This window comes from Leucopleurus acutus (assembly GCF_964270905.1).
Source record: "Leucopleurus acutus genome assembly, chromosome: 18".
In the NCBI taxonomy this organism is placed as follows: domain Eukaryota; kingdom Metazoa; phylum Chordata; class Mammalia; order Artiodactyla; family Delphinidae; genus Leucopleurus; species Leucopleurus acutus.
In genome coordinates, this window is record NC_139160.1 from 5,543,585 (window position 1) to 5,567,260 (window position 23,676).

Genomic DNA, 23,676 nt, shown 5'->3' on the forward strand with positions numbered 1-23,676 from the left:
TGTAAATACCTGCTCAACACCTCAAAGAAAAAAAGGTTTGTTTTTTTTTTTTACTCTTTTCACAATACTTAAAGTTATTTCATTCTCTCTTATATTGGTTGTTTACCTGTCTTTTCCAACTGAATTGTAAATACGTGTGACTAGGCATGTGTTGTTTATTTTTGTACCCTTAAGGTATTCTGCTTGTCTCTAAATGTCATTGTATAATTTTATTTTCTTAGGCAATATGTGAAATTTGTGGTAGTTTATTTTAAGAATTTTATATATTTTGAAAAATTGATCATAGGTTGTCTGGGATTTATAGCCATCATATATTACTATTGTTTAGTTTAATTATCACAATTGATTTAGAACATAGGGTGGTGATTTCTTTTGAAATGTTAGACGATCTTCTCTTTTTCTTTTTTAATTCAAAATTTAACATTGTAGAAATATTCTTGATATTTTTCAGTCTTCTGAGCCTGGTACTAGTCTTATTTCTTGACAGTGTTATTATGTGACAAAGCTCCTCTGTTTTGTATTTTTCTCATGGTCTCAGTCTAAACACCGAGCAGGTGGTAGATGGAAGGTCACCTAAAACTCTGCATCAGCAGTTCTTTATTTCACTGAAGTGCAAGTTCACTTTCATCTTTCCTTAGTGTCTGCCCAGATGATTGCCCATTCCTCTGCCTGACCAATCTGCATGTGAATTTGAGATTTTACATTTGTTCTATGATTACGGCTCAAATGCCGTTCAGGATTGAACTGTTTTATCACCTACCTTATAGAATTATTGTGAAGATTCAGCTTTCTGTTAAAATCTATTATTTGTATAGTAGATATTAAATAAATGTCCATTCCTCCAATTTGACCTCCTCCCTCCTAAACTTGGTTTTTGTTTCTGTTTATTTAGGGTGCTCTCAGTTATTTATACTCAGATGGGCATGGCATTGTGGTATAATATGGAAAGAGGCAGTGACATTAAGTGTCTCTTAGGGGCTCTCATTTTAATGCTGACTCATTTGAATAGTTTAAAAAATTACTTCAAAAATGCGTTTTTTGAAGGGATAACAATGTGTTCCCATCCTTCATGTAACAATCAGATGTCAACTTGAATGAAAGGATGGGAAATGCATGGTTTTATAAACTTCTCAGAGTATTGCAGGTTAAGATGTACCTAAAAGTAATGACATGTTACATAAACTTACTTATATATAAATATATATATTTATATATATAAAAGACTTTATGTAACATGTAAGTCTCATTTTGTCTTAGACCTTTGGAAATAGTGGAGTTATGAATCATAAATTATTAGTATTACTGTTGTTTTAGTTTACCCCCAGAGTGATGTAAATGAATGAGAACTGTTGGACTGTTGGGTGTATTAGGAGATTCATACTTGTTAACATCTCTTTTGATGGTGTTTTCCCCCTTGTGGTCTGATTAAATGGCATTTCTTATAAGTATTTAATTTGTAAGAATGGTCACATTAAAATCTCTTGGCCCACAAATTCAGCTGTGAATTCTAGTTGCTTGTTACTGTTGCTTTTAAGATCCCAGGGAGGTTTTGGAAACTCACTGCATATCCTTCAGTCTTTAGTTAGTTACTGAATTTTGGTGTTATTTCAGGAGATTTCTAGTCTCTATGCCCCAGGAAATGAGCTCCTTTGGGCTTTAGATGGAGTGGATTGGAATTTATAAGAGTGATGCTTCAGTCCATCTACTCAGGGTTCCTCAGGACTTTGAAAAGTTATAGAACTGTGGGGCAGCTAAAATGATATTACTATATAAGTTCTGATTTCTCACCCACAGCCCATCCCAGACCCTCTTCTTTTCTCCTCTTCTCTGCAGCTGCTGTTCTAAACCTTTACCATTCACCTCAGACCTGTTCATCCCCTCTGTCACTTTTGAGTAAGAGACTTGTGTTCTTCAGAGGAGGGAAACAAGAGGTCATTGAGAATGAATTGCTTCATATGTTGGCTTTCTAACTATGCACATTTTCACTTACACCCTTTCCCACTATTTTTCCTTTGGTTGTAAACAAACAGGTGTTCCTTTACTATATCCTTCAGAACCTGTCTTTAGTCCCTCTATCAATTTATTTCATTATTTATCCCTTTTCAGTTTTAGACAGTCTCTCCCTTGACATTGATGTCTTCTTCCTAGCTTGGTCTTCCAGTACCAAGGAGTGCTACATGAGGAAATATTCTGTGGTCAGTACATTTGGGAAACTGTGTGATACAATTTGAGAACTGCTTCCTGCTTGTTGCTAGTTCTTCACCTTTCTTTCATCCCTTAAGTCCCAGCGTTTTACCTTTCACTTTCACCACTCTATTGAGACTCTTTTTGGTAAGCTTACCTAACTACCAAAAGTCACAATTCTTACTTGACCTCTACTGCGTTTGACATTGTCGTCCGTTCCTCTTTCCTTGAAACTATTGTTCTCCTAGCTCTGAGACTGTTCTTTATTAGTCTCTTTCAGGGACCCCTTGTCCCTTGCCGTGCCCTCAGGAACTCTCCCAAGCTCTGTCCTTGACTCTCCTGTCTCTGCACACAGTGCCCCTAGGTGATCTCACTTATCTTCATTACTTCAGCTACTCCCTAGTCACATTTGACTCCCATATATATATATATATATATATATATATATATATATATATAGACACACACACACACACACATACATACACACACACACTACCTGCTTCTGAACATCTTCATCTATATGGCGTAAGACTTTAAAAACTCAGTGTGTCTAAAATGAATACTATATCTTTTCCTTCAAACCTGTTCTTTCACTCACACACATCTGTACACACTTATTCACAGCTATATGCCCACTCTCTGTCTTGGTTATTGATATCACCCAGTTGTGAGTTCTTCATTCTTCCATCTTCCATATCTGCCACATTCTTTGGCCACTAAGATCTGTTGATTGTGCTACCTTGAAATTCTCTTCACTTTTGTTTTGTTTTGTTTTGTTTTGCGGTACGCGGGCCTCTCACTGCTGTGGCCTCTCCCGTTGCGGAGCACAGGCTCCGGACACGCAGGCCCAACGGCCATGGCTCACGGGCCCAGATGCTCTGCGGCATGTTGGATCCTCCCGGACCGGGCCACGAACCTGTGTCCCCTGCATCGACAGGCGGACTCTTAACCACTGCGCCACCAGGGAAGCCCTCTCTTCACTTTTAATGTTACCAAAGTACAGTTTAGGCTCACCTCCACTTCTTACCCAGACTATTACTATTGTAGTCTCTTACCTGGTTTCCTGCTTCTGGTCTTTTCATTCAGACCACTACTTGGTTGATTTCTCATCTTTGTCATCTGTTCTTTGTCATTAGAATACAATCCAAGTCTCTTAGAAAGGCATCCAAGGTGCCTCTTGACCCCTCAGATTACTGCTGCAGACCTGCTGAACAGTTTGCAGCACGATGAAGAGCAGCATGCTCTTCCTGCCTCTGCCTTTGAACATTCTCCTTGCTTGCTGTGCCCTTCTCTCTGCCTTGACTCAGCAAACTTGTCTTTTAGGATTCGATTCAAGCATATGGTCTTATGACCTAATTAGACAGCTCTAAGCATTTGTTCACTTTTCCGTAGCACTTCACATTGCTGTAATTAATGTGTATGTAACATACAGGCTAGCAGTGAACGGCATACTATAGGTAGTTAATTCTTTTTTTTTGATACATGGATGTTCTGAGCTCTTGGGAGTGTGGAATTGGGTTCAGGGTACATTCTGTACCTGTGAAGTGCCAGCCTGTGAACTTCTAGAACGTAGTGCCTATGTTTCAAATATTTTGTTCTCCACAGTGCCTAGCACAGCGCCCAGCACATTATCTTTTATTATTAGCTATTCAACTAGTTGAATGAATTAACCTGGATTAACGATTATCTGGTGAGATAAGTATTTAGTCCTGAATTTAAGTTTTGTACATTTTCTTAAGTTTTCCTTTGGTATAGTTTCATGACATAAAATATCATTATGGAAAAATGTTTGAAAAATCTTAATATATGTTAAATTTTGTGATTAAATGTGGCAGGATTCTTGGTTAGAGAGAATGCCTCCAAGTAAGTCTCTATTACTATGCAATGTGACAAATAGATTTTACTGATATATAGTTATGGATAGAAGATGTACATAGGTATACAAGATAGTTATAGCTGTGTAAAGTAATTATTACCTCTCTGGAATGTGGTGATGGTCTTGCTGTCTCCTGGATTACTCGTTAACTGACCTAAATGGATATTTTTGCTTCTTTTAGGGAGAGTAATATTTCTTCCCAACTTTATTGAGATACTGGCTTGGCCAAAAAATTCATTTTGGGTTTTTCCTTAACATCTTATGGAAAAACCCGAACGAATTTTTTGGCCAACCCAATAATTGACACATAAATAGGAAGAGTAATATTAAGAATTAACTAGGTAGAATATTGAGAATACCTCTGTGATGGTTAATGATTACTGTTATTGGAGAACTTTGACATGTAAATAACTTTTAATGGAAGAGGAAGCATTTCATCTGTTTTTTTTTTTTAATTTATTTATTTTATTTATTTTATTTTTGGCTGCATTGGGTCTTCGTTGCTGCACATGGGCTTTCTCTGTTGCGGCGAGCGGGGGCTACTCTTTGTTGCTGTGCGTGGGCTTCTCATTGCGGTGGCTTCTCATTGTGGAGCACAGGCTCTAGGGCGTGCGGGCTTCAGTAGTTGTGGCCCACGGGCTCAGTAGTTGTGGCTCACAGGCTCTAGAGCGCAGGCTCAGTAGTTGTGGAGCACAGGCTTAGTTGCTCCGCAGCATGTGGATCTTCCCGGACCAGGGCTTGAACCCGTGTCCCCTGCATTGGCAGGTGGATTCTTAACCACTGTGCCACCAGGGAAGCCCCTCTGTTTTTGTTTTTAAATGCCTTCTATCCTCCAGATACAGATTTTTGCTTTTTTTATATACATTGATCCTACTCGTCTCAATTTGAATATTGCATATTCTCTGTGAATTCTTAATACCACTCCATTCAGTGATGATGATATGCAAAGAAAAGAGAGTAGTGTAAGTGGCTTCATAATTTACAAATCTTAACAAACTTTCTTAAAACTTTTTTGTAAAAGTTATATATGTTTATTGAAAAAAATTCACATACTACAGAGAAGTACAAAGGAGGAAGCAAAAATGTCCCATTTCCTCACCACCTAGAGATAGAATCTTCTTTTAACACTTCAGTGAGCATCTTTAGTTAGAATCCTTTTACACACCTGTGCACATGCACGTACACACACATTCTCCCTCTCCCTCCCTCCCTGCCCAACCCGTTCTCTTAGGCATATGCGCACCATTTTACAAAAAGCAAGTTAGTATAATTGCTGTATTGTAGCCTAATTCTACTTTATTTTTTCTCAATAGTGGTATTGGCCTATTTTCATGGTAAATAAAAATATATCAATTCTCATGATTTTTTAATTGCTACACACTATTGTATATACTATAATCCACATAACCAGATCCCTATTAATAGATATTTTAGTTATCCCTCCCCCCACCACTTTAAAAAATCATTTAAAAAATCTGTGCTAAATGGAATCTTTTCTACTTGGGTGATTTTCTTCTTAGCCTAAATTCCTAGATGTAGGAATACTAGGTCAAAGGATATGCTTGTTTTTCATTTTGATACGTAGTATCAAACTATTCTCAAGAATAGTGTTACCCATTTCTGACAAACTTTATGAAAGATGAACTAATGAGCGTCTTTGGAAATTAATGTGCCTGTAGTTTCACACTCTTATATAGAGAGAGTGACTTTAAGCTGAGTTCACAGAAATGTTTTTGTTTGACTCTACCATAACATAAAGCCTCTTACTAATTGACTTTCATCTGGCAGGTTCTGACATACACATGCCACTTTGCCCTTAAGACAGTCAGATTATTAGTAGGAGAACTTATATTTAAAAGAACAATGGTGTGAATCTCTTGTAAGCAGTAGTAGTCAACTTTCCTTCACTGTCCCCACCAATTTGAATCTGATTTATTTAGGGAATCATATTTCCTCTATTGGGTTGTTTTATCAGAAGGCCCAGTTTACTTCAGAAAATTTGTAAATTGTGATATTAGACTAATTTCACAATAGTAGTAGTGTTTTTTGTTTTTTTTTTTTTAGTAGTAGTGTTATATGTTAACTTTTATAAGATGAAACTTGACTGGTCTTAAAATATTAAGTTTCTGAATAGCCCAGAAGTTGAGTATATTGTGATAAATTTTAAATTGACCATATTTGGACATGCTTGAAATCTGGAGAAATAACAACCCATTAAGGCAAAAAACAACAACAACAAAAAAACCATGTAGAAATATGAACTTGGAGGTTCTGGTTAGCATTTGACTTCTCCTTTCTGTCTCGCCCTGTTCCTCTTTATTCTGTGTTATTCATGAACACTGAAGACTAGTAAAAATCGCTCTGAATAGTGCTGCTCTTTATGTCTATAAGTCTCATCTTTTTATGCCTTTTTAGATAATTTTATCAAGGCAAAATTCTTGCCTATCCCTGCCTTTCTCCTTCATTATCAGTATCCTCTCTTCTACCTTTCCAGATAATTCACTGCTCTCTGCCCTTGCCAAGACACAGACACACACAGACATACATACAGCCCTCTACCTTGAGCATGAATCTTTTGAATTAGTCCAAAACTAGGCCCCTTTGTCACTCTAAAGAGAGAAGAATAGTAGTGAAGATGGGAGATTGGAGTCATACGTTCTGGAAAAAAGTAGATATGGCCAAGATTAGTATCAACGTTTTATCTCTCTCTCTTTTTTAATGATTTAATTCAGTCAAGGACAGTGGAGACTTGACCTGATCAGTCTTTGGATTTCAGCAATTAAGTCATTAAATAAAACTTTCCTTCTCTTTCTTTCTTCCCATTTTCCCCTCCTTTTTCTCCTCCTCCTTTTCTTTTTCTGCTTCTCTCTCTTTCTTTTATCCTGGCTGAAAGTAGAAGATGGATTTGAGTTGTGCAAGACTGGAGTCAAGTTGGTCCGTTGGGATGATGGTAACCTAGACTAGGGCACTGACAACGACATGAGTAGAAGTAGTTGAATTTGAGAAATATTTAGGATGTAGAATAGACTGCATGACTTGATGCTGACTTGATGCTTCAAAGATAACTGCATTATCAGAAAGATAGTTGTGACATAATTTATCTGTTTAGGAAAGAGATTGTATAGAAAGCACAACAAAACTTGAAAAACCAGCTTTATAGGGAAGCAGTTGATTTGTTCATAAATAGTTTGAATTAATAGTTGCAAAATATCTCTTTACTGGTGGGTGTCTGATCTAGCCAAAACAAGGAGTTGGCTAAATTTTATATATTTATAACTTAAGCTCAAATTAGGAATACCTTATGTTTGGAAAACATCACCACAAAATTTGTCTTCTGACCAAGGTGGAAGAACAGGGATTAGACTTACCCTCCCTCCAGAAACAGCTAAAAAACTGACCAAAATATATGAAACAATTTTCAAGACATTAGATATCAGGCAGTGAAAGGCAGTGATCCCTGATAGATGGGAAACAAATGAGGTGAGCTCCCCGTGATTACCTTAGCTCACTGTTCGGTGGGCAGTTTCTGAGCCTGGTGCCTGGAGCGGGAACTCGGGTGGAGCCTAGTGATCTATCTAATTAGGGAGACCAAACTGGAAGTTTACAGAGGCCAAGCCGGATATAGTTCACAAAAAAAGTACTGGAGAGGAGAGAGAGCTCATACATAGAACTTTGGACGCTTACGGAGATTCTCCTTGCATCTTCAGCTGAGTACTGATCAGAGGCTATGAGTGAGGAGTTACTTGAACTGGAAAAAGAGATTCCTGAAAAGATTACAGGAAATAATTCTCAGAGCTCACACAAGGCCAAGAATAGTTCCTATTCCCACAAGCCAACATGGAAAGCATCATAATTCATGAAGCATTAAGTAGGGTAATGGGAAGTCTTTTGCCTCAGTAGTGGGACCAAATTAGCCTTAGAATAAATGCTGCCCTAGTCTTAACTAATAAAGCTTAAAAGCAAGACCTGAAAGAATCAGACTAATTTTTAATCAGTTTAATGACAATGGAGAACAAAGCTCAAGAATATTTATAGCAATAAAAATATATCTAGGGCTTCCCTGGCGGCACAGTGGTTAACAGTCCACCTACCAAGGCAGGGGACACGGGTTCAAGCCCTGGTCCAGGAAGATCCCACATGCTGCGGAGCAACGAAGCCCGTGTGCCACAACTACTGAGCCTGCGCTCTAGAGCCTGTGCGCCACAGCTACTGAAGCCTGTACACCTAGAGCCTGTGCTCCACAAGAGAAGCCACCGCAAGGAGAAGCCTGAGCACTGCAACAAAGAGTAGCCCCCGCTCACTACAGCTAGAGAAAGCCCGCGTGCAGCAGCGAGGACCCAACGCAGCCACAAATAAACAAAAAGTAAATAAATTTATTAAAAATAATGAAAAAAACAAGGCATCCTTAAATATATATATATATATGTATATGTGTATATCTCCAGCACCCGGAAAGATAAAAGTGACAATATTTGGCATTTGATCAAAAATTACCAGCAATGCAAAGAAGTAGGAAAATATGACCCATAAGGAGAAGCAAATGTAATCAATTATAACACATAAATAGTATGTAAGAACATCAGAAGAGTTATTATAACAGTACTCCAAGTGTTCAGGAAACTAGGGGGAAGATTAAACATGTTAGTTTAGACAAGGAAGACCTACTAAAAAATCCACATCAAACTTCTAAAATTTAAAACTACTTTGTCTGAAATGAAAAGTATTGGATGGGATTAATGACAGATTAGACATTGCATCAGAAAAGATTAGTGAACTTGATGACATAGTGACAGAAACTGTCCAAAAAATAGAGAAAAAGTGAGCCGTGGGATAACTTGAAGCAGCCTAACACACTTGTATTTTTAGTCACTGAAGCAGGGTGGGGGAAGGGCAAACAAAAAATATTTTAAGAAACAGTGGGCAAATATTTTCCAAATTGGATGAAAACTGTAAGCCCACAGATCCAGGAGCTCAATGAACACAAGCACGAAAGAAACATGGGGGAGTAAAAACTGCACCAAGGCACACCAGATAAACAGCCAGAGGGAAAAATATTCATTTTTGAGGAACAAAGATGTAAGTGATAGCATATTTCTTGTTGGAAACAGTACAAGCCAGAAGACAGTGTAACAATAACTTTAAAATATAGGAAGAGAAAAAAAATGTCAACTTAGAATTCCGTTCTTGGGAAAAATGCAAGAATGTAATCCATTGGGTGCATTTAAAGACTTGTGAAATTTTGAATAAAATGTGCAGTTTAGTTAAACTTATCGCCCCAATGTTAATTTTATGGTTTTGAAAATATACTCTAGTTATGTAAGATGATATCTTTGGGGAAAGATGGTGAAGGATACTACTACTTGTGAATTTTAAATTACTTCAAAATTATATACTTTTTAAAAAGCAAAATAAACACCTTTTTAAATATACAAGAGTTGAAAGGGTTCACCGGCAGTATATGTGTACTTAATAGATATTAAAGAAAGTACTTCAGGCAGAAGGAAGAAAATACCTTATGGATCTATACAAAGAAATGAAGAACACTGGAAACAGTAACTACATGAGTAAATATAAGAAACTGTCCCCCTTATTCTGTAAGTCTCTTTGAAAGATAATTGACTGTTGAAAGCAAAAACGGTAATAGTGTTGTTGGGTTTATAACATATGTAGAAATAAAATATATGATGATAATAGCACAAAGTCTGGGAGGGGAGAAATGGAAGTATAATATTGTGAGCTTGTTACACTATATCTGAAGTAGTTTAAAATTCAGTGATAGTTGGTGTTATGGACTGAATTGTGTCTTCCCCAAATTCATTTAAAAAAATATATGTGACTGTATATAGAAGTGGGCTTTTAAAGATTTAATTAAGGCTAAATGTGGTTGTAAGGATGGACCGTAATCCAATATGATTGGTGTCCTTAGAAGAAGATGAAGAAATACCAGGGTTGCACACACACACAGAGAAAAGGCCTGTTGCTGTGAGGACACAGTGAGAGGATGGCTTTCTGCAAGCCAAGGAGAGAGGCCTCAGGAGAAACAAACCCTCTTGGCCCCTTGATCTTGGGTTCTCACCTTCTAGAACTGTGAGAAAATACATTTCCATTGTTTAAGCCAGGGGTCCCCAGCCCCTGGGCTGCGGCGCAGTATTGGGCTGCGGCCTGTTAGGTACCGGGCCTCACAGCAGGAGGTGAGCAGCGGGCAAGTGAGCGAAGCTTCATCTGCCGCTGCCCATCGCTCACATTACCGCCTGAATCATCCCCCTGCCTCCCCCGTCTGCGGAAGAATTGTCTTCCCCGTTACCGGTCCCTGGTGCCAAAAAGTTGGGGGACCGCGGGTTTAAGCTGCTCAGTGTGTGGTATTTTATTATGGCTCTAGCAGACTAAGATAGTCAGTGATAAGTTAAATATACGTACTGTAAAACCTAAGATAATCACTACAGTAACAGAACAGAGAGAGTTATAGCTAACAAGCCAAGAGAGAGGTAAAATGAAAATTTTAAAAATCATTTAATCCCAGAGAAGGCAGAAAACAGAAAAGGAGACCAAAGAACAGGTGGAAGAAATGGAAAACAAGTAACAATATGTAGATAGATTTAAACCGGAACTTATCAGTAATCACATTAAATATAAGTCTTCTAGACATCCTAATAAAAAGGCAGATTTTCAAATTGGATTAAAGAAAAAGAGCAAACTCTAACTATATGAAGCTGACAAGAAACCTGCTTTAAACATAAACACGAAAATAGATTAAAAGTTATACCATGCACTGTCAAAAGAAAGCTGGCATAGCTATATTCATGTCAGAAAAAGTAGATTTCAGAGCAGAGAATATTACCAGGAATACAGAAGGTCATTTGATAAAGGTAAAGGGGCCAGTTTATTAGGAGCATAGATACGCCATTTTTAAATGTTTATGCGCCTAAAAACAGAGTTAAAATATATGAGACAAAAGCTAGTAGCATTGCAAGGAGAAATAGACGGTGACACGGATTTCAGTCCCCCCCTCTCAATGAGAGGAGGAAAACCATTAAGGAGATGCGAGGCCTGAGCAGCTCTGGTAGTTTACTCGCGGAGCCCCGTGCCCCACAGCAACCACATGAATACTCTTTTCAAGTTCACCTAGAAATTGGTCACCAAGACAGACCAATTCTGGGTCTTGAAAGAAGTCTCCATAAATTTAAAAGGGTACAAGTCATACAAATGTGTTCTCCGACCACAAGAGAATTAAATTAGAAACCAGTAACAGATCTTTGGAGAATCTCAAGTATTCAGAGACTGAATAACACACACACTTCTGACTTACTCATGTGTCAAAGAGGGTTTAGAAAGGGAGACTTAAAAGTATTTTGAACTGAATGAAAATGAAACATGCCAACAGTTGTGGGATGCCACTAAATCAGTAATCAGAGGGAAGTTTGTAGCACTAAATGCCTGTATTAGAAAAGGAGAAAAGTTCCCAAATCAGTGATCTCAGCTTCTATATTAAGAAACTAGAAAAAGAAGAACAAATTAAACCCAAAGTAAACATAAGAAGGATGAATCTTAATGATGCAAAATGAAAGAAGCTAGTAAAAAACCCAGCACCTACATATGTATGTAAGATTCATTTATATTAAATTCTAGAAAATACAGACTAGTCTATAGTGACAAAAAGCTTATCGGTGGTTGCCTGGAGTCCAAAGCAGTGGAGCAGAGAGGAACAGGAGGGAGGGATTTCATTCAGGCTTGTGGAAACTTTTGGGCATGATGAATGTAGTCATTTTCTTGATTTGGGTAGTGGTTTCATGGTGGTCTACCTATGTCAAGAGTTATCAAAGCTTACATTTAAATATGTACAATTTCTTATATGTCAATTATATCTAGATAAAGCTGTTCAGAAAAATTTACCAGGTCATTCACGTTCATTCAGAGAGTAGAAAGATTACTGATAGCAGCTTATGAAGCTATTAAGAGGTAAAGCAAGTTGAGCGCGTTACAAGGAGCTTTACTAAGGAGGGTATTTCATGGTTTTATGAGGTTACTGTGTGATTTTAAAAAGCCTGACCAATATTCAGGAATAGCAGTGATTCCTCAGTCATTCGTCACATCACCTTAAGACAACTTTCTTTTTCTTACAGACCTTTTGGCATATTTGCAGTGAAATATTACATAATATTTTGTGTTGTGTTTTTATTCAGTATAAACCTCTTCCTGTCATTCTACCTAATTAAAAATTAATGGCTGAACTTTTTATTTTGTTTCACTGTTTATTAAATTAGTCCCTTAATTTATGGGACTAATTTATTGTGTTATTAATAAGTACTCTTGATTGTAGTGGAGTCCAGCAGAGTATTAAATTCTGAATTAGACTTTAAAAGTAACAGTTTCCAAGAAATAATATGATAGTAGAAAAGCATAAAGTTGTATTAATTTTGAGCTAGAAACCTCATCAGAAAATTACTTCATTTGTAAAAAAAACAAAACCTTTATCAGTCATTGGTAAAATAGGAAACACTCTATCATTTTGGTTGGTTGGGATGTCTGAATTGAAACATTAATTATTATTTCATTTAAAATATAACGATAATAATTACAACAGTGCTTTTTAAGCTAAAGGCCAGGACTCTTTTTTTTTTTTTTTTTTTTTTTTTTTTGCGATACGCGGGCCTCTCACTGCTGTGGCCTCTCCCGCTGCGGAGCACAGGCTCCGGACGCGCAGGCTCAGCGGCCATGGCTCACGGGCCCAGCCGCTCCGCGGCATGTGGGATCTTCCCAGACCGGGGCACGAACCCGCGTCCCCTGCATCGGCAGGCGGACCCTCAACCACTGCGCCACCAGGGAAGCCCAGGCCAGGACTCTTGACTTAGTGTATTTCTGTCTGGAGAGGACAGGTAGGAATCATATCCAAATGTTGGGGGATGATGTTGGTTTGAAGAACTCACTAAATAAAATGCACTTGGTTCTTTTGGTTGTGAAAGTTGCAGTGTAAATTTAAGTGTGTGAGAACCTAAAACTCTATTGATAACTTCTCACAGAGTGAATGTCTGCTGTTGGACATAAACATTGATTTTTTTCCCCAAATGTACATTTAGAGCTGTTTAAGATATGAATGAAAATTAGGACTTAAAGTATGAATAGAGGGCTTCCCTGGTGGCACAGTGGTTAAGAATCTGCCTGCCAATGCAGGGGACACAGGTTCGAGCCCTGGTTCGGGAAGATCCCACATGCCGCGGAGCAACTAAGCCCATGCGCCACAACTACTGAGCCTGCGCTCTAGAGCTTGCGAGCCACAACTACTGAAGCCTGCACGCCTAGAGCCCGTGCTTCGCAACAAGAGAAGCCACCGCAATGAGAAGCCCGTGCACCACAACGAAGAGTAGCCCCCACTCGCCGCAACTAGAGGAAACCTGCGCACAGCTTCAAAGACTCAACGCAGCCAAAAATAAACAAATAAAAATAAATAAGTGTGAATAGAAATTAGAAATTATGAATAGAAATATAATTATATGTATGTTAGAAAACCCACAAATTTAATATTATAGGAACATATTTAGAGAGTTATGATGGGATTATCTAAGTCACAGGGTGGGAGTAATAAAACTTTGGTGTTCTTTTTCACTATTCCTTTTCTCATTTATTCCATTCTCTTTAGTGTTGTTGAAGTTAGACAAATTTATATAACCCAAGTCCTTGACTCTTCTTTCTAGATATAACCTTTGCCTCTTAAAGCTAAAATAAATTGTTTATTTTCTTTTCCTTTTTTTAAAAACTTAATTTATTTTTGGTTGTGTTGGGTCTCCTTTGCTGCTCATGGGCTTTCTCTAGTTGCGGCGAGCAGGGGCTACTCTTGCGGTGCGTGGGCTTCTCGTTGCGGTGGCTTCTCTTGTAGCGGAGCACGGGCTCTAGGCGTGCAGGCTTCAGTAGTTGTGGCTCGTGGGCTCTAGAGCGCAGGCTCAGTAGTTGTGACTCGCGGGCTGACTTCTTAACCACTGTGACAGCAGTGGTTTATTTTCTGATGAACAGAGATTTCATTTTAATGTGATACTGGTTTTAGTTACCAGTTTTGCCTTATCTATCTCTAAAAAAGTATTCTTTTTAACATGTTAAAGGTGTGTGCCTATGGTATTTTGTTGCTTTATAAAACCCTTATATATGTTACAAACCAGTTATATTAAAGTGGTTTAAAGAATGCATCTTTTTATTATATAGTTATATATAACTTTTATTATATAGTTCTTATTTTAACTAATTTTATCATGAGAAAGTATTCTCATTATTATAATTTCTCATTAAGTATTTTTAATAGTTCTCTAATCTGGTTAGAGGAATTTATATTAACTGTTAATAATAGTAGCGCTACTCACTTATTCCTAGATTTTGTTTTTTGTGTTATACCTACTATGTAATTCTTTTTTCTGCCATTTAAATTCTTTAACCTTCTCTCTCATCTCAGATAAACTCATCTGAAATAAAACAAACTCTAACCACCCAGACAAGGGAAATGCCTTGCCATCATAAATCAGGAAAAAAAATGGAGGGAGGGGTTTAGGCCCTTCTTTTCACTTCTTAATTAAAATTCATTGCTGGTAGGTTTTTTGGATCTGTGGTTGTTGAATCCCTAAAAGTTGCAGTTTAGTGTATACATTTTCATAGTTAATTTTAATAACTTCTATCATAATAAATTTGAAGGACCTTTATTATTTGTTATAATGGCATTTTATATATAATTTATTTGGGGGAGGTAGAATAGATTTTCCCCTCCTTTTTCTCCTTTATAGGATCCCTTAAAAATAGTCTTTCAGACTAATTTAAAATAGATTTGATTTAGAGAAACTCAGCTTTGAAATCAAAAGTTTCTTATTCAAGGTGAAGGTAAGGTATAAATGAAATGGAAACTGGGTGATACTTTTTCTCGGGATTAGATTAGATTAATTTCTTTGTCTAAATTTGCTGTCTCTTAGTAATCTTGTAATCCTGAAGTATCCATCTCTCCTAGGCGTTTTGAACTCTTTTACCAAGATATCTGATTGCGTTTTGACCTCTTTTACCAAGTTATCTGATTGATTTTATCTTGACTTTCATCTTCTAAAACAGATTCAGCATTAACTAGTACACACTGATTTAGCTCTGAAGGGATCCTCTTGGTAACCATTCTTTTATAACTAGGGATTACTACGTCAATAAAATGCGTTGGCTTATTTTCTACTCCAGAAATTAAGGAATTGGCCGTACTTTTAAAGAAGATGCCAGTGTTTTAAATTTGGAAGGTTTTAAAATAGACACATAAGTGACAGAAGAGGACTTTTTTTTCTCTTTGGAAAATATGTTTTGGTTCAGGCCTGATTCTTTTTTTTCTTCAGAATTTTATGTCTTAGATATGGCAGTAAAAGAGGTTCTCTGTACATCTAGTATATTGTAGTTAAACACAGGTTAACATTTTTTCTGTATTTTATTACTTTGCATTTAATTTTAGCTGGAACGTAACTAGTAAAATATCATTTGTTTTAGAGTTTAAAATGAGGTTAGCCTCTTGACTTGCTATTTTCCAAATTTAATATTTTGAACTCTAACCTAGCAGTTTAAAATGTCATTCATATTGAGTAGGGAAGTTGTTCTTGGATTGTACAGTAATTAGTCCATCTTTTTATTTTATGCCTTCTATGGAAATATTTTTCCATTTTAATGATCAGTTCTAAAATACTTCAAGTGATTAAATTTTTTGCATCGTGATTCAGTATATTTTAAACTTAGCTTATATGTATACAGAAAATGTGGGCTGAAGTATGAACATACTAAATTATCTCTTTGGTCGACCCTTTTGGAAGTTGAATTCAAATATCAATGTGTTGAATCTTCACTGTACTTAAGCATGTAGGTCACAATTTCAGAAAAATATTTGGAATATTCATTTTTTTCCACATGGACAAAATATAGACCATTTGTGAAATTGATTTGCAGTCTTAAAACGTGCTAGTCATTCTTAAAGGCAAAGGTACCATGCCACTTGACTAGATAAGAGGTGGCATTGTACAGCTGGGAGGAAATTTTTTTCATGTAATCTCATAGTAAAATGTTTTTTAATATAACAAGTTACATGAATACTTAGCAGACATTGGAGCCTCTATTATGTTTTTCTTATATCTTGAGTCCTCTCGTGTGTTTGCCTTGTTTTTAAGTGCTTTTCTTGTCTTTACTGTTATTTAAATACATGGTACTATATTATTGGGGAAATGTCTTAAGTGCTTATAAAGAAGGAAGTGATTAATTTTGGAATAAAGGCAGTTTTGATCTTTATCCTGGTAGAAGTGGTTTAAAGACGTTAAATTTGAAACTTGTTGGCTCAGTTTTGAGGCAGTTTCAACGTCCCAGTTCTCTAAAATGTGTTAGGATAGTTTGGTAATGATGTATATTTGACAATAAAGGCAAATTTTCATGTTCTGAAGTTAAATTCTGCAAACGAAATGATTAAAACCCTCAAATTTGATAAAAATTTTTCTTCAAGAAATTTAATTATCCCACCCCAAAATATGAAAACTAAAAAACACTGTAAATGCTTTCAATAAAATATTTTTCTCAGAAAATAGAGCACTGTGGAATAATGCCTAGTAGATTCATTGTCTTTTGGGGCTTAAAATGTGTTAACTTACTATATTTGATTTTTAAATAGACACCAAATCCTACTGCAAGCGAGTTTATTCCCAAAGGAGGAGCAACCTCCAGGCTCAGTAACGCGTCCCAGGCACATGCGTCTGCCTTCTCTCAAGTGTTCTCTCACCCATCCATGGGGACTCCTGCTGCTGCTGCTGGATTAGCCCCAGGTAAGTTGAGTAACTGTTTCCAGTGAGTTCCAGATAGCACGTCTCTAAGCACATTTGCTGGTAGTTTACCAGACCTGAAATTGTATTCTTCAGTGAGTCATATTTGAACACATTATGAGTTTTATGTTCTAGGTTTTGGTACCATAATCCAAATGTGTAGTTGAAAATTTTAAAGCAAAATTTAAATATGAACAAAAATTGAATATAAGGATGTTTAAAAGCACAAAAATAAATTTAAAGGAGAAAATGGTTATTGAGAAGAAAAGTCTGTCTGGGCCATAGTATTTCCTTAAGTTCATGATAATGCTCTTTCACTCAAAAACTTCTGTAAGAGCGTCAAGGGCCTCCTTTTGAAATAAATTTCTAAAAAGTAATTATATCATTTAAAATAAAAGTTTAGATGTATTGCCTTTCAGGTGTTTGGTTATAAATCTGTAGCAGTAATTCAAATTGGGTAAAGTATTATAAACAATGGTAGGAAAGAAATGTGAAATATTAGGGGTCATTGAGGTAGGGAAGACAGTACATCTCAACACTTTCTTCCAAGTTTACCCAAAAAGGCAGGAAGAAGAATTTGAAGAAATGCACTTATACCTCAGGGATCCTGAGGCATAGTTCAGAGTAACCCTTTGAGAACCCTATCTTCTTAGAAGTTCCCCTCTTTTATCTAAAAATTCATGCAGATTTTGTATTCTGCTTTCTAACATAAACACATATCAAAATATGAAAGTTTTCTTAGATAATTAACATCACCCATTCCTACTGCTGTGTACCTTAATTAGACAATGTATGCAGAATTATATTGAATTCATAGTAAGTGCTGAGCAGGTTGTCTTGTGTCTGTGAAATGGTTGAGCTACCCACCCAGATTATGTTTCTGGAACCTGTACTGGAAGATCATCACTTGGTCCTGAATGTTTAAAAAAACAGAAACAAAAGGAAATTTATATACATTAAATGAAGCCAGAAGATCTATCTAGATCAGCCTGGAACTAGTACTGCCTCCAGGGCTTAATCTAATCAGTGATGGTGATAAATCATTGGTTTTGATATTGATACTGAAATCAAGGACCTTTTTGGGAAGAAGAATGAGAGAAGATAATGATAACTTTATGGAACAGAGCATCCGGTTTAGTGTATAAAGTATCAAGTGTATTCAGAGGCTTAATAACCTTGCGTTGCCAAGAATTTTATCAATGCCTACTTCCCCTCACCTCTCCCTCCTCCCCTTCTCTCCCTCCCTCTCTCCCTCTCTCCCTCTCTCCATCTCATTCTCCCTCCCTCCCTTCCCACTCATCTCCCACTCATCCTCCCCCACCCCAGTGAGCAGTTGATCATTTTATTAACTAAACATAACCAAGAATTACATACCTTTCTGGTGAAACTTTTAAGATAGTTTTGTGTGGAGGGCCTTGAGATATACCTTGCAACTCCTTCCCCCTTACTTGTCCCTTTACCTTTTTTTCTACTTTGACTCTTTTCAGGTTCAGTTAAATTTGTAAACATTTTCCATTCTTCCCTAGAGAGCAGTGTCAGAATTGAATATCCCTGGTAGCCCTAAAGTTTTACTTGTAAGTAATGTGCTGCTATGATTTTCTCCCATTGAGGTGTGTTCACATTGTTTACATGAGCATAATCTACATGTCAGCTGTACATCTGAACTTTCTTAGGGATTGTCCAGACTTCAGAGCAGTGTTTATAAAGCACCCACAGTAACAAAACCCATACGCCAGTCAGAACCCTTTGGCTTTCTTAATTAAGCACCAGTTGATTTTGGCCTAACAGCACATTTTCCCTTGTCTCATAAGTAAATATTTTGTTCACATCTTTGATCAGACTAGTTCAGGCTAAAAGATGGGCTTTTTAAATACTGGAGGAGTTAAAAATGTCAAAGGGAATTTTAGATACTGAAAACATTTAATTACAAAATCCGTTAATGCTGTGGTATTTGTTTAAGGTTTCCAGTTGTTATTAACTTGTGTGTAGGTGGGTGTTTCATTGGTCCCAATTGGATTTCACAACCTAAATTTAGGATGAAATGAATTAATTTAAAACTATTTACGCTTCTTCTACATAGCCCTAACATTAAAGTGGTCATTCTGCTTCCTATTAATGAAAGTAATTACTGTCTGGAACCATTGGAAATAGGTCAGTATATTATATTAAATGTATTCCTGAATTCTTTATACCAACTATTTAAAAATTGTTCTTTATTCAAATGGCAATCAACGAGGCTAAAATATTTTCCAGAAATACTGGAGTGATTAATGGTTTTGCATTTATTATTTCTCCATATTTTCTCCTTTTAGTTAATGGCTTAACACTGTGGAGATGAGCAAAGGAAAACAAAATTAAGTCTGTACTTTCAGAAAAACATTTTATCCCTTCAGTGTCTTCCATTACTTCTTACCCATAAATATTTTTTTCAAGGCCTAGGAGAGGTTCTTGGTATTTTCACTTTAAGACTGTAGAATAAGAAAGGTCATAGAAGTTTATTTACCTGCCTTAGTGGTGATTTAACTGATCTTTAATCCTCCTTGTCTACTATAGGTGTAACCTAGTGATAATTTTCAGTTATAAAGTTTTATTTTCTCTTTTTTTCAACTTCTGTTCCAGAAATTAGTACCCTTGAAAATATGTCAAATTATTGTTTTCCTAAAAAATATGAAACCTTAAATATTTTGGCACTTAGATGTAAACTAGAGTAATGTCATTTTCATTATATGTGAAAAAATACATATTTAAATATATCCTTCGATCAAAAATGTAAAAATATTTGAGCAAAGTTGAGTAGATGTTAAGATTTTTATTTCCTCAGATCGTAAGGAAGAAAAACATAATGTGTGGAACAAAGTGGATCCTGAGTGAATCAGGTTCCTCTAAAACTTGATCACTTTAAAAACATGATTTGTATTTTAAAAAGGTTGTAATGCAAGAAGTAAAACTTTATACAAAAATTATTTGAATTTAAATAGCTAATTGGGTCTAAAAGGTATTTGAAGGTGTTAAATATATGCAGCACACGTTAACTTTCCATTGACTTGTATATACATTTTATTTTAATTTAAGAAATGAAGGAGCTATAGGTTTAGTTGTTTTCCACACATTTAACCGGAGAACGATAGCTGTATTTCTACGTGTCTTCTATGAAGGTAGTTGTAAGCGTTAGTATTTGGGCTATGGCACTTAACTGGGGCTTAATTGTCTTTTAGAACCCCTACAATTATAGACATATTTTTAATTTGTAAATACACATTTTTCTCTGGTCACAGCTTTTATTATCCTCTTGGAGGGCCACAGCGTTCCAAAAGTTAAGAATCACTGGTTTAACACACCCTTAGCAAAATTTTATTTCCTGAGTGTGATATAGTAACAATACCTTTAAAGTAATGTATAAAGATATATTTTTCTAATAGGTCTAGTTTTAGGCAAACATTTTTGGAATAGCCTTTAGAAATGAAAATAATTTTTTGTGCCATGAAAAATAATTTTATCATGAGAACTAATTGCTGAATGGTTTTCTATCAGAATTTTTCCTGAGAGTATTTTGATGTGGTAGTAGACTTGGTAAGCTAAGTCTCGGTGTACTTTAATTACCTCAGTCTTGGCCGTAGTCTGTTTGAAGGTGATTCTAAGAGAGGTAGCAGCAGGAGCGTACATTTCTGGGTAGTGTTCTAATGTGTCATCTGGTGGTTTAGTGCACAGTTGTGACTCAGGAATTGAGCATCTCTTGTTCTGCTTGATTGTGTGTGTACACTTGGGAGAGGTAGAGGGGAGTTCTTGAATTTGAAGATGCCATCATTGATTTATAAATGAGAAAGAGAGCCATAAGTGACTTTTTAGTACTTTCAAATATTCATTCCTTCAAGATGAGAATGGTGCAGATTTTTGGACCATGAGTATATTTTATTGTAAATTATTATGGTAATCTCAGATGATTGATTTGATGAGAAGCATCTAATAATTATACTAAACCTATCATTATTAAATAATTGTATTCCTTCATTAAAATTTAATCATAATATTTTAGAAAAATTTTAAAGTATATTTTTAGATTCAGTTTTTTTTTTTTGTTTTTGTTTGTTTTTTGCAGTATGCGGGCCTCTCACTGTTGTGGCCTCTCCCGTTGCGGAGCACAGGCTCCGGACGCGCAGGCTCAGCGGTCATGGTTCACGGGCCCAGCCGCTCCGCGGCATTTGGGATCTTCCCGGACCGGGGCACGAACCCGTGTCCCCCGCATCGGCAGGCGGACCCCCAACCACTGCGCCACCAGGGAAGCCCAGATCCAGTTTTTTGAAACACTTAATCGTTTCTTATATATTCCTGCGAGTGCCAAATTGATAGATAAAATTGGCTTACATTCTTTATTTTTTGGCTTGGGCAAGGTATGGGGAAAAAGAGGAAGGGAAAAGAAAAGGGAAAATTAATATTCATCCATCATTCTTGTTGAAAAATATTTAACTTTTAATATATATAATGTACTATTTAAAAATATTCTCATACTTCTAATGTTGAAAGGTGGTCTTTTTTTTAAAGTTCTGTGCTAAAGAATAAAGTTCTCTGATTCTGTGATGTTTTATATCATAATGAAGAAATGGAGGCTTCATTCATTTCAGTTGCATACTAGTTGGCAGATGCGGTAATCTGATACTGGTCATTGGTCTAAGTGGAACCTTTGGGGTTTCCATGGTTCAGCTTTGTGCCAGTTTAGAGGTGGCATTCCTGAGAGATTATCATCTAGCTTCTGCTTTTTCACTTACAGTAATAAAGAATTACGTAGCTAACCAAGGCAGCCCAGTGTACATTTTAATAGTTTGAATAAAAAAGAAAATTAGATCTTTTGTTGAACTAAACTCTGTCTTGTGTATCTTTTATCCATTAGTCCTAGGTCTTTTCCTTGAATAGAATAAATTAAAATCTTTCCTACATGATAGCCCTTTCAGTTGTTTTTTTAGACTAGTTGTATGTATGTGTGTGTCCATATAACTGATCTGTTTTTGACGCAAACAAGAGAGAGGGCAAACTGGGAAAATACTGTTAAAATTAATAAATTGTATAAGTCAAAAATCATAGGTCATAATGCTGTAACACTAGTGTGGGTAAAATTAAATCCTCAGATATGTCTACCTACCTGTATTACTACTCTGATATCCAGCTAAGGAGTGTATGTACCATTGGGAAAATAGGTTGCTAATGGATTGAAGCTATGGTTTTGCAGATGGTAAATATCTAAGTTCATATTTCAAATTTCTCTTTGTATTTTAGGCTCTACATTAAAATCACTCAAGGCATAAAAACTATAAGCTATCATTTTAGATTATTTTATGTTTTACTAAGTAGTATAATTATTGAAAATAAAAATTATACAAAATATTTAGGTAATTCTAAAACATCTCCCTGTTTCATATGATGTAACTCTAAAACAGATTTCCCTTGTAATTATTTTTCATTAAATGAATTTTGTGGGACCGTCAAGTAATCCTACCATGAGTTTATTTTGATATTTCCATCTGAACTGGTTTCTGTGAATTATTTTTACCCTTAATAGCAATAGCGGTAGTTTACCATTAAAGTATTCTTCTGTTTTAAATGTCAGTCTAGATTTCCTAAGCACATTACAAATTCCTTAAGAAGGGACGGAGTCACTTCTTATCTAGCACAAATTTAGGCATAAAGCGGGTGCTAATAAATGCTCATTTAACTAAGCTTCATTTTTATCTCAGAGAAAAAATTTTAATTGGTGGGTATCTCTTAATTACAGTGAATTTTAATGATCCTGTAAACATCTTTGAAGAACTCCTAAATACTGCAAGTGTTCAAGAGGGTGTAGGTGTATTGTCACATGAGGAACAGAAATATGCCTGTTGAAAGTTTAACTTTATCAGAACTAGAGTTGCTCTGTGTTTTGAGATGCTAAAACATTTTAAAAACCAGTCAAAATATTTGTATTATTTTTAAATTGCATGTTTCCATTTTTTGTAACTACTTTGTTTTTCAGGTATATTCAGCAGAATCACTCAAACATGTCCAGGTTTTCTAATTGGGGCTTGCTTTCTACATTAAAAAATAAAAGAAAACTTGATAGTTAAGGTCAGGGGTCCCTGAGGTTTTTGTGAAGAAGGCCCTGTAATGTTGAGCTCCTCCTAGGTGGGGGCTGCTCGGTGTATGCATGTTTATGGGTACAGATGGTGACGTCCCAGGGAAGGTTATTAACAGTAGAACTGTAGAGCCGTAACTGGGTTGGGAGTGCCTGCTGGCTATATTTCCTTCCTGGTTGGGAATTTCAGGACACTGAGGCGAGACGTTAATGGCGCGAGGGGGATGTGGCTGCCGCAGCTGGCTTGGAGACCTGCCAGGTAAGGCTTAAAGTAGCTGACAGTGGATATTGTTCTGCTGGTTGGGGAATCCCTGGTTAATGTGTCCTGTTAGGTTTGAGCGTTTCTATTGTGGACTTCCTGTTTCAATCTCATGTATTGGCTAACTTGTTCTTTAACTGAGAAGTAAGGGCTGGATGGGAGTGGGTAGGGGTTCCCTTCAACTATAGGTTCAGTGATCTACAACTGTAGCAGCATCTCCTGCTGTTTTGGGGCTGCTTTCATTGGATCGTGACTTGATTGCCTTTGGAACATGGTACCAGTTCTTCTACTAAAGTAGCTATGTAGCTTTCAGCATGCTGTTTGATCCCTGTGTTTTAGCATTTTCATTTCTATGAGAAGATAATATTAGAGAATTTTAAAAGTCTTTCTAATCTAAAATTGTATTGTTTTGTGACATGTTGATCAATAGGAGATAGATAGGTACACTAAAAGGAGA

At 36.4% G+C, this 23,676-nt stretch overlaps 1 protein-coding gene across 8 annotated transcripts in view; it reads left to right on the forward strand.

The window, feature by feature from the left end:
- Nucleotides 1-23,676, forward strand: part of PAN3 (poly(A) specific ribonuclease subunit PAN3) — a 118,608-nt gene that overhangs the window by 34,264 nt on the left and 60,668 nt on the right. For all 8 annotated transcript variants that reach the window (XR_014326891.1, XM_082859283.1, XM_082859278.1 and 5 more), the window contains one exon: nucleotides 16,713-16,863. Coding sequence is in view for 7 of the 8 variants with exons in the window: in XM_082859283.1 (XP_082715409.1) it covers nucleotides 16,713-16,863 (151 nt within the window). In the remaining variant the exon portion in view is untranslated. The remainder of the gene's footprint in view (nucleotides 1-16,712; nucleotides 16,864-23,676) is intronic.